Source organism: Artibeus jamaicensis, unplaced genomic scaffold (assembly GCF_021234435.1).
Source record: "Artibeus jamaicensis isolate MK-2021 breed Jamaican fruit bat unplaced genomic scaffold, CSHL_Jam_final contig_1128, whole genome shotgun sequence".
Taxonomy (NCBI): domain Eukaryota; kingdom Metazoa; phylum Chordata; class Mammalia; order Chiroptera; family Phyllostomidae; genus Artibeus; species Artibeus jamaicensis.
The window spans coordinates 285,109-301,939 of record NW_026521220.1 but is presented as its reverse complement, the minus strand read 5'-3'; the positions used below and the strand labels follow the sequence as shown (position 1 = coordinate 301,939).

The window sequence follows — 16,831 nt, the reverse complement described above, 5'->3', positions numbered from 1 at the left end:
GAATCCGGAATCATGTTTTGAAGATTTATCAGTGTTACTATATGTAGCTATACTTTGTTCTCATTTCTTTATTTCCTTTTCACTGTATGAATATTTCACACTTTATTTAATGATCTACCATTGAGAAAGAGCCATGTAATTTTTAGAGTTAAGTTCAAGTCCTTAAAAAATCCAACTGAAATACTGGTTAGTTGCATTTAATTTATTGACTCAATTGAGGAGAACTGACTTGTTTTTTGTATCTCCCCCCAAACTGTGTTTTTGATAGTGAGAGTGAAGGAAAAAACCAAAAACAGCTGATGTTTTATAGGTGGACCTGTGGGAGAAATTCCATTTAAACAGAATTTCACGCGAAGTTATTTAGGCAATACATTAATATCGGCAGGGGTGCTGGCCCTCTGCGGTGCAGCCTGGGACCCACCAGTCGCCCCGCTGCAACGGTCTCGTTACCTGGTCGGTGCACCAGTAGTAGAAGGAGAGGATGGGGAGGCCGAAGACGACGCCAGGCCAGGGGATGTCTCCAGTGATGGGGTCTCGGAAGATGTGGAAAGAGTCCGGGCGAGGGAGGTAGCACTCTGGCTTGGCGGTCCAGTTTCCTTCCTGAGTTATGCTTGGCTTCGCATTTAAATATTTATGCAGTAGCTCCTGGTATCCTCCCACTTCCTTAAAGGCTTTGAAACAATACAAAACTTATCAGTACCTGTAAATGGTATAATAACACTCGTCTGAAGAACCAAGATTGCAAAGACAGACTCGGTTTGACGAACTGTCCAATCTAGAAAGTGCAGTGGAAGGAAGAGCACAGTGGGCATCTGTGGCTGGGAGCCTGGAGACCCCGGGGACCCCATGCCTGCCTCCGGTGGCAGAAGCCCCCTTTCCAGCGACATTTCATACTCTGTGGCTGTAGGAGGGTCTTGTCAAGCTGCCTGCCACTCCAGTCAGCCAGGGGACCCAGGCCTGACCCATGCTCCCTGCACCCTGGGCAGTGACTGACGAATGGGTTTGAGACCCACGCTCGGCTAATCAGAAAGCGTCTGGGTGCTGGTTACCGGAGCGTGTTTACGCAGTAATCTCTGTACGTAATAGCTACATGCTTTGACTTACGCACTTTCCAGTAAAAAGTTTATTACAAATGTAAAATCAAAAAAAGATGATCTCAATTCACTGATACAGAAATTTGCCTCTGATATAGTACCAGTGGTGGAAAAACAGGCACAAAATTTTGTTTTGATTCTATTCAAATGTGTATCTCAATGATCAGAAATGTTTGTATGTATGAGGACTGTCTCTGGAAGGCTACACACAAACTTCCAATACTGCTTGTCTAGGGGCTCAGGCTGAAAAACTGAGGGCAAGGAGTGACTGACTGTGTCCTCTTGTTTTGTGTAGTTTATGTATATATTACCTGAAAATAAGAACTAAAATTGGCATGGGTTCCCATGGTGACCAGTTTGAAGGACAGTACTCATTTGGATATACAAGTTCTTGTATATCTTGTATTTTAAAAGAAAACAGACTTCTGGCCAAGATGGAGGCATAGGTGGAGACACTGTGCCTCCTTGCACAACCAAATTTAAAGACAACAAAGATTCAGAAACAAAAACATAACCAGAACAAACAGAAAATTGAACTGTACCGAAGTCCGACAACAATGAACCATTCATCCAGCCCAGTAACAGGGGTGGAGTGGCAGCTGGTGAGAAGGGATCCCAGCAGGAGGAGCAGTGGTTAGCAGACACCGGGGCCGGGAGGAAAGGAGCAGGTCCATTGAGACCCACAAGGCAGTTGGTTGACCACGGACACACATTTGTGTGCAGATAAACCAGGCAAAAAAAGGGAGCAGTGAGACAGACCATGCAACCCAGGGCCCCAGTGATAGGAAATAAAGCCTAAAAGCATCCATTAAAAAGGTGCTGGCTTGTGGGAAGCGGCAGAGGGGACTGAAATCCGAGAGAGTGGGGAACAAGGGCCATTGTTCCCTCTCTGACCCTGCCCCCACATACAGAGTCACAACCCAGCCACTGGGTTGCCCCGCCCTGGTGAATACCTAAGGCTCCGCCCCTCATATGTAACAGGTGTGACCTGACCAAAACATTATGGCTCAAATAAAAGAACAAATCAAAGACCCAGAGCCAATACTTTTAAGCGACTAAGAGATAGCCAACCTATCAGATGCACAGTTCAAAACACTGGTGAGCAGGATGCTCACAGAACTGGTTGGTTTTGGTCACAAATTAGAGGAACAAATGAAGACTACACTAAGTGAAATGAAGAAAAATGCACAAGGAACCAATAGTGATGGAAAGAAAACTGGGACTCAAATCAATGGAGTGGACCAGAAGGAAGAAAGAAACCACCATACAGAAAAGAATGAAGGAACAAGTATTCAGAAAAATGAGGAGAGGCTTAGGAACCTCCAGGACATCTTTAAATGCTCCAACATCCAAATCATAGGGGTACCAGAAGGGGAAGAGGAACAGCAACAAGTGGAAAGGTTATTTGAACAAATAATAAAGGAGAACTCCCCCAATCTGGCAGAGGAAATAGACTTCCAGGAAATCCAGGAAGCTCAGAGAGTCCCAAAGAAGATGGACCCAAAGAAGAACACACCAAGGCACATCATAATTATATTAGCCAAGATTAAAATGAAGGAGAGAATTCTAGAAGTAGCAAGAGATAAGGGGACAGTCACCTATAAAGGAGTTCCTATCAGACTGTCAGCTGATTTCTCAAAAGAGACCTTCCAGGAAAGAAGGTGCTAGAAAGAAGTATTCCAAGTCATGAAAAGCAAGGACCTACAACCAAGATTGCTCTATCCAGCAAAGCTTTCATTTAGAATGGAAGGGCAGATAAAGTGCTTGTCAGATAAGGTCAAATTCAAGGAGTTCATCATCACCAAGCCCTTACTATATGAAATGTTAAAGGGACTTATCTAAGAAAAAGAAGATAAAAATATGAACAGTGAAAAGACAGCAAACTCACAGTTATTAACAACCACACCTAAAACAAAAGCAAACTAAGAGGACAGCTAGATCAAGAGCAGAGCCACAGAAATGGAGATCACATGGAGGGTTAGCAACAGGGGAGTGGGAGAAGGAGAAGGGGGGAGAAGGTACAGAGAATAAGTAGCATAGACGGTGGGGAGAAAATAGGGGGAGGGAAAGAGTAGTGTGGGAAATGTAGAAGCTAAAGAACTTATGACACATGAACATGAACTAAAGGGGGGGAATGTGGGTAGGAGGGGGTGTGCAGGGTGGAGGGGAATGAAGGGGGAGGGATGGGACAACTGTAATGGCACAATCAATAAAAGATATTTTAAAAAAGAAAAAAATTATTCTATCACTTTATAATAGTTTACTTGTCAAAAGAACTAACATGAATACTTCAATGAAATAATCCCATTAAATTTCTGAGAAAATGTCTTAGTTTGTTCAGGTTGCTCTAATAAAATACCATAGATTAGGTGGCTTATAAACAACAAATATTTACTTCCCACAGTTCTGGATGTGGGGAAGTGCAAGACCAGAGTGCTGGCCAATCGGCCGTCTGGCGGGGGTGCACTTCCTGGTCCAGGTACAGCCCTCTCTGCACCCGCCGCGTGCTCGCAGGGTGGCAGGGGGGAGGAGCTCTCTGGGGTTTTGTTTATAAAGGCACTAATGCTATTCATGAGGGCAGAGGCCCCCAAAGCCTCTTTTAATACCATCACATTGGGGATTAGGATTTCAACATATGAATTTTGGAGGGACACAGACATTCGTCTACAACAGTAAAGAAAATATAATTATTTAGAAATATAATTAATAGAAAATGTTTAATCTAACATTAAGTGGAATATTCCACCCACTCCTAAAGTTTAAATGGATGTTATTTTCAACTACTGGGGGGAGGGGCCTTGGCTGGTTTGAAAAATGTTCATGTTGCCCTGGCTGGTGTGGCTCAGTTGGTGGGAGCATTGTCCCATTATCAGGAAGATCATAGGTTCGATCCCTAGTCGGGGAATATGCCCAGGTTGCAGGTTCAGTCACCAATCAGGGCGTGTACAGGAGGCAGCTGACTGATGTTTCTCTCTCACATGGATGTTTCTCTCCCCGCCTTCCCCCCTCTCTAAAATCAATAAGCATGTCTTCAGGTGAGGATAAGAAAAGTGTTGATGTTTAACACTAGCACACTATTAATCACAATAACTTAGTGTGTTTTAGTTTATAGTTTTGTCATTAGGAAGCCATCGCTTCCCAGCTCACTGAAGAGTTCCTCGGGTCATGCTCAGTGTGCATTTTTTTCCCCAGCAACACTGCACCGAGTGTACTTCAGGGCACACTCATGCTCACTGATCAGTAAGACCGAGGACAGTGTGTTCTGTTTGATTTTATCTGTCCTCGCTGCATGGGGCACAACAACGAGATCTAGGAAACCATAATCCTTCCACTGTACTCACGTACCACTTCAGTATTTTTTCAATACCTGGGCCAAGAACCTCTCCTTCTAGGTTTCTGCAAGACCGATCTCTTACCCGCGCAGCAGTGGGCAACGCCTACTTCCCTAAGTCGCACTCCTGTCCCAGCTGGAGGAGGGAGACTTCCGTTTGAAGGTAAGAGCGCTTGCCATGACAGGTGCTGCAATATGTATGTCCATGTGCCGGGCTTTGGCGCCAGAGAGACCCAGTTCTGGCTCTGCTCTCGGTGAGTCTGGTGAGCAAGTTACTTGGCTGAGGCCCAGTCTCCTCGTGTGTAGAATGGGGATAACAATAGTGGTGATGCCTCATGGTGCTGGTGATGGTTCAAAAGGCAATACAGACAAATGCCTACACAGTACCTGATAGCCAATTCATACCAGCTATTATTTTCATTCTTATTACTTAATAATTTGTTGGATTCTTATCTTGCCCTTTTATTTCCCAATTTCCCTTAATGCTCCCCTTTTTTGGGTGAATGAATAATCTACCATGTGCCTCACACTGCAGCTTATGAGGGATACGATGGCCCTGGTTCCTAAGGAGTTCTGAACCTGGGATATATGGTTCACGCATGTGACACAACCGATGAGCAACCCAGGTGTGTGTGCAGAGAAAAATAAGCTGTGTGGCGGTTGATGCAGGGCCAGAGGAGAAAGGCGTGCAGATGGAATGATCACAGAATCACACCTCTGGCCAGCATCTTCCACTGACAGGGGCAGATGGGTCTGACTGAGTGGATGCAGAGCAGAGGGGCTCAAACTGCAGAGGAAGAGCATGGGCAGAGGTGGGGATAAGAGTGGTGGACCACCCCGGCCTACCGTCCCAAAGCACCAGAGTCTGTCACCGCCACTCTCATCCCTGGACTCCTTTCTTCTCATTAAGCATAAGTTTCCTCCCCGATTTTCAGCACAACCTTAGGTGACGATCTTAGGTTCTGAGGGCCTCAGTCTCCCCATCAGCAAGACGAAGGTGCTGAAACGGCTCCAGGCAGCGACCAGATTCAAAGATACCATCCACAGTACCCAATCTTCTCAAGATTTACTTACCAAAGCCCATCAGCAAGACTGATCCCAGAAATATAACGCCAGCGTGTACGGTATCAGTATACACCACAGCTGCGAAACCACCTGAAGAGGCAGGAGGGAGAGGAACGAAAGCACATTTGGCTCTTTCTGCTGGAAGCTGCTGTGGCATCCTGATCTACGCTCCTGTTTCCTCCAGGCTCCACATTTGTACCGTCTGCCCCTTTAATTCAGTGGGGCTGACACCTACGTATGCCTGGTCTTGGTACCCCCTGTTTTCTCTCTTTAATCTCCTTCAATAATCTTTTGCTGGGTTCTTTTTTTTAAAAGATTTTATTTACTTACTTTTAGAGAGAGAAGAGAGGAAGAAAGAGAGGGAGAGAAACATCAATGTGTGAGAGAAACATCAATCAGTTGCCTCTCACACACCCCCAGCTGGGGACCTAGCCCACAACCCAGGCATGTGCCCTAACTGGGAATTAAACCAGTGACCTTTTGGTTCATAGGTCAGCACTCAATCCACTGAACCACACCAGCCAGGGCTGTGGTCCCATTTTTTTACTGAGCAGCCTGTTGTATCCGGCCCACCACCACCTAAAATGGCATTGCTGCCGACCCTGCGGGGCTCCACTGTGGCACTGCTGCCGGGTTAGTTTCACTATTTGCGCCCCTTCCTGCACCAGGCCTCAGCAATGTGCTCTACAGACTTCAGGGAAAAGTAAAAGCTGAAGACCCCTGCCTCAGTGTCTACCAGGACTTCCCTAGGAGGTAGAGCTTTTGTGTTAACATAAATACCTGTGTGGTCAGAGTAGCCTCACCTGTGATGGTATAAATACCAGTAATTGTCAGCAGGACTATGGTGATCAGGTAAATATCCAAGCCCAGGACCAGCCTCATGAACATGGCCCCAGTGCAGATCTCCACCTGAAATGAGAACAAGGCGCCGGGCTGCTCTTCCATTTGCAGCTCAGCCCGCAGCAGCCCTCGGAAGCCACCTGCCGTGGGCACAGTGCTGCATCACTAGGGGCACTAGGTGAGGGTCACCCAAGTTCTGCTGGGCAACAAGGCTTGTGCCCCATGAGTTCAGCCAAGGTCAGCACCTTCAGGGCTTAGGTTAACCCAATTAATCCATTTAATACCACTTAGCCTCTTCCTCCCTGGAGCATCAGAGTGGGGAGCATGCTCGGAGAGTGAGCTATTCCTGCAGTTCTGTACCGGGGAAGTTCTGCACTGGGGAAGTTCCGCACTGGGGAAGGCAAAGGGAACAGCTCACTCGGCGTTGGCCAGCTTTTTCCGTACAGGACCAGATGGTAAATGCTGTTGGCTATGCAGGCCACATGCCATTTCTGTTTTTTTACAGTCCTTTAGTTCAGTGAGAACCATTCTTAGCTTAAGGGCTGTTCAAAGCAGGCCACTATGAGGACTGGCCTTTGGGCCGGGTTTGCTGATCCCTGGCTTAGATTCTGAAGCATCTGTGCATCATTTAACCAGCCAACTTCCTGTTTTGTTATTCTGGTCTTCAAAGCCAGACATACAATAGGCAGAGATTCTCCCAACATTCCCCTATCCATTCATTTACCAAAGGTTTACCGAGCACCAGCAACATATTAGGTATTTCGCAGGATTATGAAAAGCCAGGGTTATGAAAATGGTTATGAAAAGCCAGTCACTGTCTTCAAGTAGCTGACACTTAATGATGGACACAGACCATTAAACAGGCACTTTTCACATGACGTGGTGAGTGGCACTCATTTGATCCTTCGGGAAACATTTATCGAGTGTCTTATGTGCTGTACGTGTTCTCAGCACAGGGGGCATAACGCTGTGAATAAGCCAGGCAAGGCCCTGGGCCTCAAGAAGTCTGTGCTGGAGTTGGAGAAGATAGATAATGAGCAAGGAAGCAAATAAATCTCTTTCACATGGTGACAAGTTTTACAGAGAAAATAAAGACAGAGTAATGGAGCAGAGGCTGACAGCCATGTCCATGGAAGGCATTTCCAAGGAGATACTTGGAAAACATGAGGGGAGAACATTCTAGACAGAGTACAGAGCAGGTGTCAAGGACGTCAAGTGGGAATAAGCTTGCAGGATTTGAGAAACAATAAGGCTGCTGGTGTGGCTACGGCACGGTGACTGTAAGAGAGGGGACAAGGCCAGAGAGGCAGGTGCTAGAATAAGACGGTCCTTACTGGTCATGACAAGGGTTGCAGGTGTGCTTGCATGGGTGGTAGAAGCTCCTGGGTTGTTTTAAGCAGAGAGTGACATTACCTAATGACATGACACAGCCCAAGGTTCTCTGGGAATACAGAGGAGGGGCCTGTACCCCAGGCTTGGGAGGCACAGACGATGTCTCTGTCTTTCAGCTTTTGTAAACTCTCATGAAGCTCTTCTTTCTCTGCCCTGGCTTTACCAGCAGAGGCCAATAAGTCATGTATGGGGCCTCGCTGGGACAGACACAGCCCAGTCCTGTCCACTGAGTTTTGTTTTCTTTCTTGGACTGACTTTGAAATAACTCACTGAGATCTTGTGGAAGACATAGAGGAGTAAGTACAGAGTGGCGAGGAGGATCTGGATCCGGCAGCCACCAAACCTCTTCCTCAAATATTCCGGCATTGTCACCACCTGTACAAGCAATAAGAGAAGTCACTGAAGGAGCGCCAGGAAGGGCAGGCCACAGGGATGGGCCTTGCTCACCACGTGCTGGTTGTCAGAGAGATTCAGCTGATGGTGGCAGTGGCCCAGGAAGGCAAGATGCAGGGTCACCAACTCTGGCTTTGTACTTACTACCCGGTACCTGTGAAGAGGACAGAAATAAGAAAGGAGGGGAAATACGGCTATCTCCAAGAAGCTTGGAATTGAGCTTCGGTGCAATCTGCAGGAAGAAGGAGATCCAGCTAATTGAAAATGTTTAATGACGACAAATGACTTCTACGAAAAAGTCACAGAGCAAGATTAAATGCTTTATCACCCAGAACTTTATCACAGGCTCTGTGTGAACGATGCCCGTGTGTGTGCTGGTGCCCCAGATAACCCAGCTCACTTCTGCTCCACCCTCTCAGGCTGGGTGCGTCTGGTGGCGGGGAGCGCGCCCTCTCTGTGGGTCAGACTCCTGGGCCCGGGCACATGCCTGTGCGTGGGAGGTGAGCAGACAACTGGTAAATGAAGCCTGTCCCACCTTCTGTCCAGAATACCCTTGCGTGTTCTTGTCTACGCAGGACAGACATCCTCTAGTTTGTTTTCTTTTTTTGGGGGGGGCTGGTCAGCCAGGAATTTGGGATTTTTTAATCTTACTTTATAATCCTCTGTCAAGGCCCTACGAGTACTCCGTACTGTCTTGTAAAAACAGGACAATTTGTATCTCCCATTTAAGTCTTTAATCAATCTAAAATTATTGTGTAGAACAGGGAGCCAATTTTGTCTTTTCACGTGGTAATCGCGGCCCTCCTTCCCTCGCTGATCCGCTGCACCGTCAGAGTCACAGATGCCCTGTCTGAATGTGCCTGGGCTTCCCTCTGCCTCACGGACAAGTGTCCCTGTGCCGTCCTCACGTCAACAAGAAGCCCTTAGATTAAGTAGGGCAAGTCCTTTTTCTTTGACAGGAGTGTGTTTGCTATTCACATACTTTTGCTCTCCTACATACGTTTTATTTATTTTTTTCTAGCTTTACTGAGATATGCTAGAAAACATCATGTAAGTTTAAGGTGTACAACAGGCTCTGATACACGTATGTATTGTGAAATGAGCATCACCACAGTGAGGTTAGTTAACATCTCCATCCCCTCACAGAACGAACATTCCTTCTGCGGTGAGAGCATTTCAGATCTTCTCACTAAGCAACTTTTAAGTGTATGATATCGTATTGTTAACTACAGGTACCATTCTGTTTAGAAAAATCTATTCTGCCACCCACCCTACGCCTTTTGATGGGAGAATTTAATTCATCTATGTTTAAAGTAATTATATATAGGTAAGGACTTAATGCTGCCATTGCACTAGCTGTTTTATGGCTGCTTTGCAGCTTCTTTGTTACTTTCTTCCCCTGTGAACTTTCCGTAGCGGATGCTTTGGTTTTCTCCTCTTCATCTCCTGTGAATCTTCTGAAGGTTCTGCTACTTTTGCTACCATGGTTACCATGAGGCTTACATAAAACATCTTACAGTGCCCTGGCTGGTGTGGCTCAGTGGATTGAGCGTAGCCCGGGAACCAAAGGGTTGCCGGTTGGATTCCCAGTCAGGCACATTCCTGGGTCGTGGGCCAGGTCCACAGTGGGGGGCTCATAAGAGGCAACCACACACTGATGTTTCTCTCTCTCTCTTTTTCCTTCCCTTCCCATCTCTCTAAAAATAAGTAAAATCTTAAAAACAAAAACCAACCCCCCATCTCATAGCTGTAACAGTCTATTTTAAGTGGGTATCTTTGATTGATACAAAAACTCTACCCTTTTACTTCCCCCCTGATATTTTGATGTCATCATTTACCTTTTTTATATTATGTATCCATGATGTAGATAGTCATTTTAATAGTTTTACCATTTAACGTTTATACTAGACTTAAGTTGATGACCATCCCAGTATTTGAATGTTCTGAATTTGACTCTATCCTCACTTATACCAGTGTGTTGTATATTTTTACGTTACTAATTAGCATCCTTTCATTTAGGCTTGAAGAACTCCTTTAAGCATTACTCGTCAGGCAGTTCTAGTGGTATGACCTCCTCCAGTCTTCCATTTGGTAAGTGTTAAAAGCCTTCCTTTCTGAAGGACGACTTCGTCGGGTACAGCGCTCCTGTTCGGCAGTTTTCTCTCTCATTGTGTTCACCGTGTTGTCCCCTCCCTCCCAGCCTGCGTGGCTTCTGCTGAGAAAGCCGCCAAGGGCCTTATGGGTGTCACCCTGCAAGGGAGGCATTTTTTTCTCTTGCTGCCTTAAACATTTTTCTCTTGTACTTGATTTTAGACAGTTTCATTATAATGTGTCTTGGAGAAGATAACTTTTTGTTGACATTTTGGGGAGAACCTGTGAACTTCATGATTTTGGGTATCCAATTCTCTCCCCAGATTTGTTAACTTCTCAGCCATTATTTATTTACATAAACTTTCTGCCTCATCCCCCCTCCCCTTCTACTCACAGTCAGACGACGTGTAGATTATTTCTCTCCTGGCGTCCCCCAGCCCCGGCTTACGCAGGCTTCCTTCACTCCTTTGTCTTTGCCCTTCTCTGCCTGGATAACTTCACCTGACCTGTCTTCTGCTTCACGGCTTCTTTCTCTGCTGGTCCCAGTCTGCTGCTGACACTCTCTATTGTATTTTCCATTTCATTCATTGTATTCTGCAGCCCCAGGACTTCCGTTTGGTTATTTTTATGACTTCTCTCTGTCAAACTGCTCATTTTCTTTGTTCATTGTTTCCCTTATTCTGCTGGATTGTCTCCCTGTATTCTCTTGTAGCTGCTGTGCTTCCTTCAAACAACTGTTCTGAATTCTTCATCAGGCAGATCCCGGACCCCCATTTCTGGGGTTGGTCACTGAGAAACTGTCCTGCTCCTTTGGTGGTGTCGCCCACCCCTGACGTCTCACATTCTCGCCGTCTTCCACTGCTGTCTTGGCATTCGAGGGAGAGCCACCTCCTCCAGTCTTTGCTGACTGGCCTTGGAGAGAAACACCTGTCGCCCCTGCTGGGGATTCTGGAGCTTTCTGGGACCTTTTCTGTGAGTAACCCTCCTCTGCCCTTCTTGTCCCCTCACGAGTGGGAATTTTAAAATAGATCCGTCTTCTCTCGATCCTGCAGAGCCAGGCTGAGTGCTGCCAGCCTCCCGTTCGCTTGCTTCCCCTCGTGTGACGCTGAAGGTTCAAGTCCGCATGCTCTCTCCCAAGCCAGAGTCAGGCTGGCTTTCTGCACGTGCCCACCAGCTTCGTGCAAAGGCTCCCTCTTGCCACTAGCAGGGGTGCTCAGTGGGCACTGGTCACAGGGTAGAAATACACGTAGGTGAGATGCGTAGAGTGGTGGGGTACCCGTGGGCCAGGAGGGGATTCTGCAGATAAGAGGACCCCAACAGGTCCTTGGCAGGCTTCCTGACAGTCTGCAGAGGAATTGGTAGGGTCCCCGCTCTTCTGACGCCATCTGGGAGCCTGACTGCTGTTTTCTCAGCCACCTCCTGGCCCCCAGTGGGGCAGCACCCCTCGGGGCCTGAGATGGGAAGGCAGTAGGTCTCTCTGGCAGCAGCCGCGCAGCTGGGGCAGCCAGGCTCTCATCTGCAGACTCTCAGGAGAAAACTCTGGAGGAGAAGCTTGCTCTTGGTACTAAAGCTATGTCACCCTGGGGAGGGGTGACACTGATAAAGTGACCTATTCCCCTTACTCTCTTTAATGCGTCCAAAGTCTTTTTCTCTTTAATCTATCAGTGTGCTAGAAATTCTCTGCTAGACTCATGGACTTCCATAATGCCCTCTGCCTGTGGGTGATTGTCTAAATTGGTATTCTTCGGGGGAAGGTGGTGGAAGACTCTGATTTTGCCAACATGATGACATCACTTCACATGTCCCTGTGGATGTGCAGCCTAGAGGTCTCTTCGTTCTGCCCTCTCAGCTGGGTGGGTCTCTGCACCCCTAGAATCAGCCCGTCAGTCCCTAAAAGTCCTGTTTGGGTTTTGTTTGGAATTGCATTCCACGAACAGACCAATCTGGGGGGAACTAACATTTTTAGGTGACTGTCTGCCAATAACATAATTGTTCTCTTCATTTATTTAGGCCTTTAAAAAGCTTTAAAATGTTTCCTATACAAACCTGAAGTGGTAACTCCTAAGTCCAGAGTGAAAGAGGAGGCGGTTACTGGCACCTGTTTGCCCAGCAGAACAATGTTATTGGAGGCATTTCTTGGGATTTGGGGGAGTCAGTACAGGGATCAAGAGGCCGAGAACTTGGACTTATCTTCCAGGATGCTTTTATGTACAAAGGCAGTATTTGTAAGAAAAAAGTATCATAGAAAATTGAGGAACTGGTAAAAGACACTCACCCCAGCCTTAATGTAAATAGGAGAAAATATCCAACCAAGAACACAGAGCAGAAATGGAGCCTGAAATCAAAAAGAGAAACATCAGGGTCCCCACACAGGCTGAGCTCTTCACTGTCATATATTCATTGGACAGAGGAGTAGCGTCAGAAAGACGACCCCAGGGCAGACAAAGGTATCCATTCAGTATGTACACATGAACGGGGAGGTGAACTCACTATCCATTTTGAGCCTAAGGTATCACTACTGGGGGCCTTCGAATAACAGCCCAAGTGTAAACTTTTCTGTCTGGTGAACTGAACTTATAGGCACTTGATCTTTGCCTACATAGGGGTGCATTCTTAACTGTAGGGGTGGTTCATTGAGACAAATTTCAAAGTATTTATTATTAATTTACTGTCTGCCTACTCCCCGATAGGAATAAATATAAAAGACAGCTTAAAAAGAAGACAAACCAGAAACCATTCAGAGAAATGGGAGAGAGACTGTACCGACACTTCATACATGTTACTAAAATGAAGTAAAAAGTTGGGTCTGGCTTTCTTTACAAAGAAGGGGTAAGGCAAACTGAGTGTGTGAAGGAGACGCTTATAAATTCTGAGAGGAAAGGGCTGTAAAGCCTGGGGTGGCTTACTCGGTTTGGGACTGACTGCTACAAGTGTCCCCTATTTCTGTAGTCCACCAGAGGAAAGTGTGACTCGGAAAACAGGGGGCTTTCTGATTTGTCCAGCAGAAGTCAGATGACGATGGGCTAATTGACAGAAGACTGATAAATACACTGACAGTTTAGGTGAGCAGTTCTGTGTCCCACAACACATGTATCCCACGGGTCAAACAGACAACCCACTTTATAAGTTTTATAGTTAAAATCTGGTCTCCTTAAGGAGATTAATTAGGAGTTTTGTAGTAACTAGTTGAACATCTCACTGAGCTCAGGTGAGCCCATTCTCAATAGACACTGCAAATATGTGCACACAGATATATGTACATGTGCATATTGTGTACAGATATACACACATATACACACACAGACTGACAGGGTCTGGCACAAATAATGCCCCTCTTCATGACACAATCATAAGCATGTGATTCTGTAACACAATATCCCACTCAAGCACACCACGTGGCATTTTAGGTGAAACGTTCAAGTTAAAACTATAAATCACACCCATATTACTACCCTACCAACCACACTGAAGCAGGCGTCACTTCTGCCAGATGTATTTCTTTTTTAGCTGTCTTTTGTACTGCATTATATGCGTGTGTATGTATATACATACACATGTGCAGGTATTTAAATAGTAATATGATCTTTTCTCTACATGACTACTCTCCTAAACCACTAAGTTTTGTTTAGCGTATGCCACAGTTCCTGAAAGGTAAAGATTCGCTGTCTCTTCACTGATTTACCAAGAAGATAAGAAACTAGCACAGTGTTTGGAGAAACTGAGAACTCAGTCCCTTTCTTCCATGGCTTCTCTGTAGTGTCTCCTCAGGGTTGAGTCTTTGTGTCTGTGAGCTTTATCTGGACCCTGGGAACGGTGGGGGGGGGCGGCTGCTACAAGACCAATGACTCACATTCCACTCGAAGGCCCCGATGGCGACCCCCGACGTCGCTGCTGTCCCAGCCAGGCCCATGAAGTGGGCGGTGCCGGTATTGGAGGCAAAGAGGGACGCACCTGCCTGGGAATCAAAAGGCAGTTCCACGTCAGAACTTGTGGTTCAAGTCCAAGAAGTAATTTCACAAATGTCAACTCAAGCCGAAGTATACAGTTTTTCAAAAGGGATTATCCCCTGGCCATCATTCCCATTCGTGTTCCTTCTACGTGAACCCTAACCACAAATTAGAAGCCCAGTGAAGAGGGAGAAGCTGAAGGAGGTGAACAGCTGCTCGGACACTGCCGCCCTCCACACGCCCCACCGACTCCCTGGTCATCCCCCAAGGCAGAAAGGCAGAAATATTCGCAGGAGTGTAACTCCACCATCGTTTGGGAACTGTTAAAAAATATTAACATTTTAACTGGTCATCTATAATGGACTGGTTGAAATACATGAAAACAATGAAATACAATGTAGCATAAAAAAGAATAAAGGAGCTCTATTAAGTAATAAAAAACTTTACAATATAGTCTCATTAAAATTTAAGTGTGTACATTATAGTGCACATATACATTTATATACATATATACACATATGTATATACACATATATGACAGAGTACTTATTGGGGCTGAAATTATGGGTATAGGGATGGAACTGGGAGAAAATTTTGAGGCCTACACTTGGACTGCAACTTTTAATTTTTTTTACAACCAACATCTGTTACTTTAAAAAAATCCCAGAGGCATTTAAAATGAACAAAATCCCTTCTAAACCAATAATGGCTTTTTAACTGAGTGGAGACAGCCACTCCATTAAACCAAAAATCCGAGTACTATGCTGTTGACATGAGACACATCTAAAACCAAATTATCAAGAGAGGCTTAAAATATAAAAGCCTTTTAGGTACAAACAAATAAACAAACAGTGCTGACAATATTAACATAAGATAAAATAGCATTTGATATCAAAAGCATTAAACGAGAGGCTGTGTTGTTGGAACTATGAAAGGTAAGTGCAGTCATAAGACATTGTCGGGTGAGCATGGGCACCAACATCTTGGCAGCGACAAACAAACGTGAGGTGGAAAAATCTTAGAAGAGGCACCTACTCAGTACTCAGGTGACGGCAGTGGTTTTCCCCACTGGGACGCGCACTGTGTTCATGATGACACTGCGAACTCACATACAGCCCACAGCACCGATGACGTGGCAAACACGACATGAGGTGTCCTGTACGGCCCTGCAGCCGCGCAAACTCGGGGTGCGGCAAGAGTGGCCACAGCTGTTTGTGTGGGAATAATACTGGGCTGGCCAAAAGGTCCGTTTATTTTTCCCATAAAATGGAAGACACATTTTCCATTTTCACCAACAACTTATTGATTTGGACATTTTGAGTATGTCAGCTATCTGCCGCTATTGGCTTCTAGTGGGTAGGGGCCAGGGGCGCTGCTAAACATCTTCCAGTCCATAGACAGCCCCACAGCAAAGAATTATTTGTCCAAATGTGAATAGTGCTGAGAAAGTTTGCAAACCACTTTTGACACGTTTGATCAGTCACAGCACCTTCTCCACACACAGCACAAATTTGTGCATTTCAATTGTGTTTTTACCTTGATTGAAAGAATAACGCATAATATGCCAAAAATGTTGTGTGTCTTCTTCCATCTTCAATATTAAAATGGCTGCACAAAAATTCACCAAGTTTTGATGTTTTTTTAAATGCACGCTGATATGACAGCTGTCACAATACAATCTAACAAAATTGTTTTGAATGAAGTTAAAGACAACTAAGCACTATTAGGGCCATTGTATGGGCAAAATTAAACAAACTTTTTGGCCAAACTAATATAATAATTATCAAATAATAATACTGTAATAAACTCTGTGTCCTGTACTCACGACTGTAAACCTGCTTTTGCCCCTCTGTGTAAAATATCTATCTACCTACCTATGTTAACATAGACCTGGGAAGATACTTATACAATATTAAAGGCAGGTTAAAGAGTCACCACTCACTACTACAGTAACCGTAATGTATGTCCACTGCCACCTGTGTACCAGGCAGCATCCTAGGGAAACGTTAGTGAGTAAAATAGACAAAAATCCTTGCTGTCATGACAATAACATTTTTTTGGCAAGAAGAAAATAAACAAAATAAATTACAGGGTTATTTTCTAGCTTAATAAAGAGGAAGGTGGGAAAATGAACAGGAAGTGCTGAGCAACTGGCCAGTCCGGACAGATTGTTGGGGAGGAGCCCTGAGGAACGCCAGGGGAGGAAGCAAGCCTTGAGCCATGTGGGGACAAGCCTCGGGCAGGAGAAGCAGCAGGGGCAAAGGCCCTGAGGCAGAAGCACAGCAGACTGATCAAGGACACTGGCTAGGACTGCAGCCAGGAGTCCCTAGAGGCAAGGTGAGAGAGGTAAGGAGGGGCAGATCATCCATGGCCTAACACAGGCCATTATAAGCAGTGGGATTTTCACTCTGGGTGACAGGGGCCCCCAGAGGGTTCTAAGCATAGAAGTGACAGGGTCTGACTCAAGCCTTAACTGCCTCCCTGCTTTGTTGAGACTAGAAACAGAGGAGCAGGGGCAGAAGGAGGGCCCAGGAAAGAGGCTGCTACCACCACTCCAAGGAAGAGACAACGGCAGTCCGGACCTGGAGGCAGAGCTGATGAGAAGTGGTCAGATTTCAAACACATGTTTCCCCCTGGTGGATTGGATGTTGGGTGTGAGAGAGACTAAAAAGTCTAAT

General features: G+C 45.8%; 1 protein-coding gene across 6 annotated transcripts in view; it reads right to left on the bottom strand.

Annotated features, from left to right (window-relative positions):
- The window catches only part of LOC119059206 (sodium/glucose cotransporter 1-like), a 71,298-nt gene that overhangs the window by 28,469 nt on the left and 25,998 nt on the right, over nucleotides 1-16,831 (bottom strand). For 5 of the 6 annotated variants that reach the window (XM_037158796.2, XM_053665045.1, XM_053665063.1 and 2 more), the window contains 6 exons: nucleotides 14,057-14,161; nucleotides 12,482-12,541; nucleotides 7,993-8,097; nucleotides 6,294-6,399; nucleotides 5,500-5,580; nucleotides 451-671 (listed from right to left, as the gene is read on the bottom strand). In XM_037158796.2, the coding sequence (XP_037014691.2) occupies nucleotides 451-671; nucleotides 5,500-5,580; nucleotides 6,294-6,399; nucleotides 7,993-8,097; nucleotides 12,482-12,541; nucleotides 14,057-14,161 (678 nt within the window). The remainder of the gene's footprint in view (nucleotides 1-450; nucleotides 672-5,499; nucleotides 5,581-6,293; nucleotides 6,400-7,992; nucleotides 8,098-12,481; nucleotides 12,542-14,056; nucleotides 14,162-16,831) is intronic. The other variant, XM_053665057.1, reaches the window with a different exon arrangement.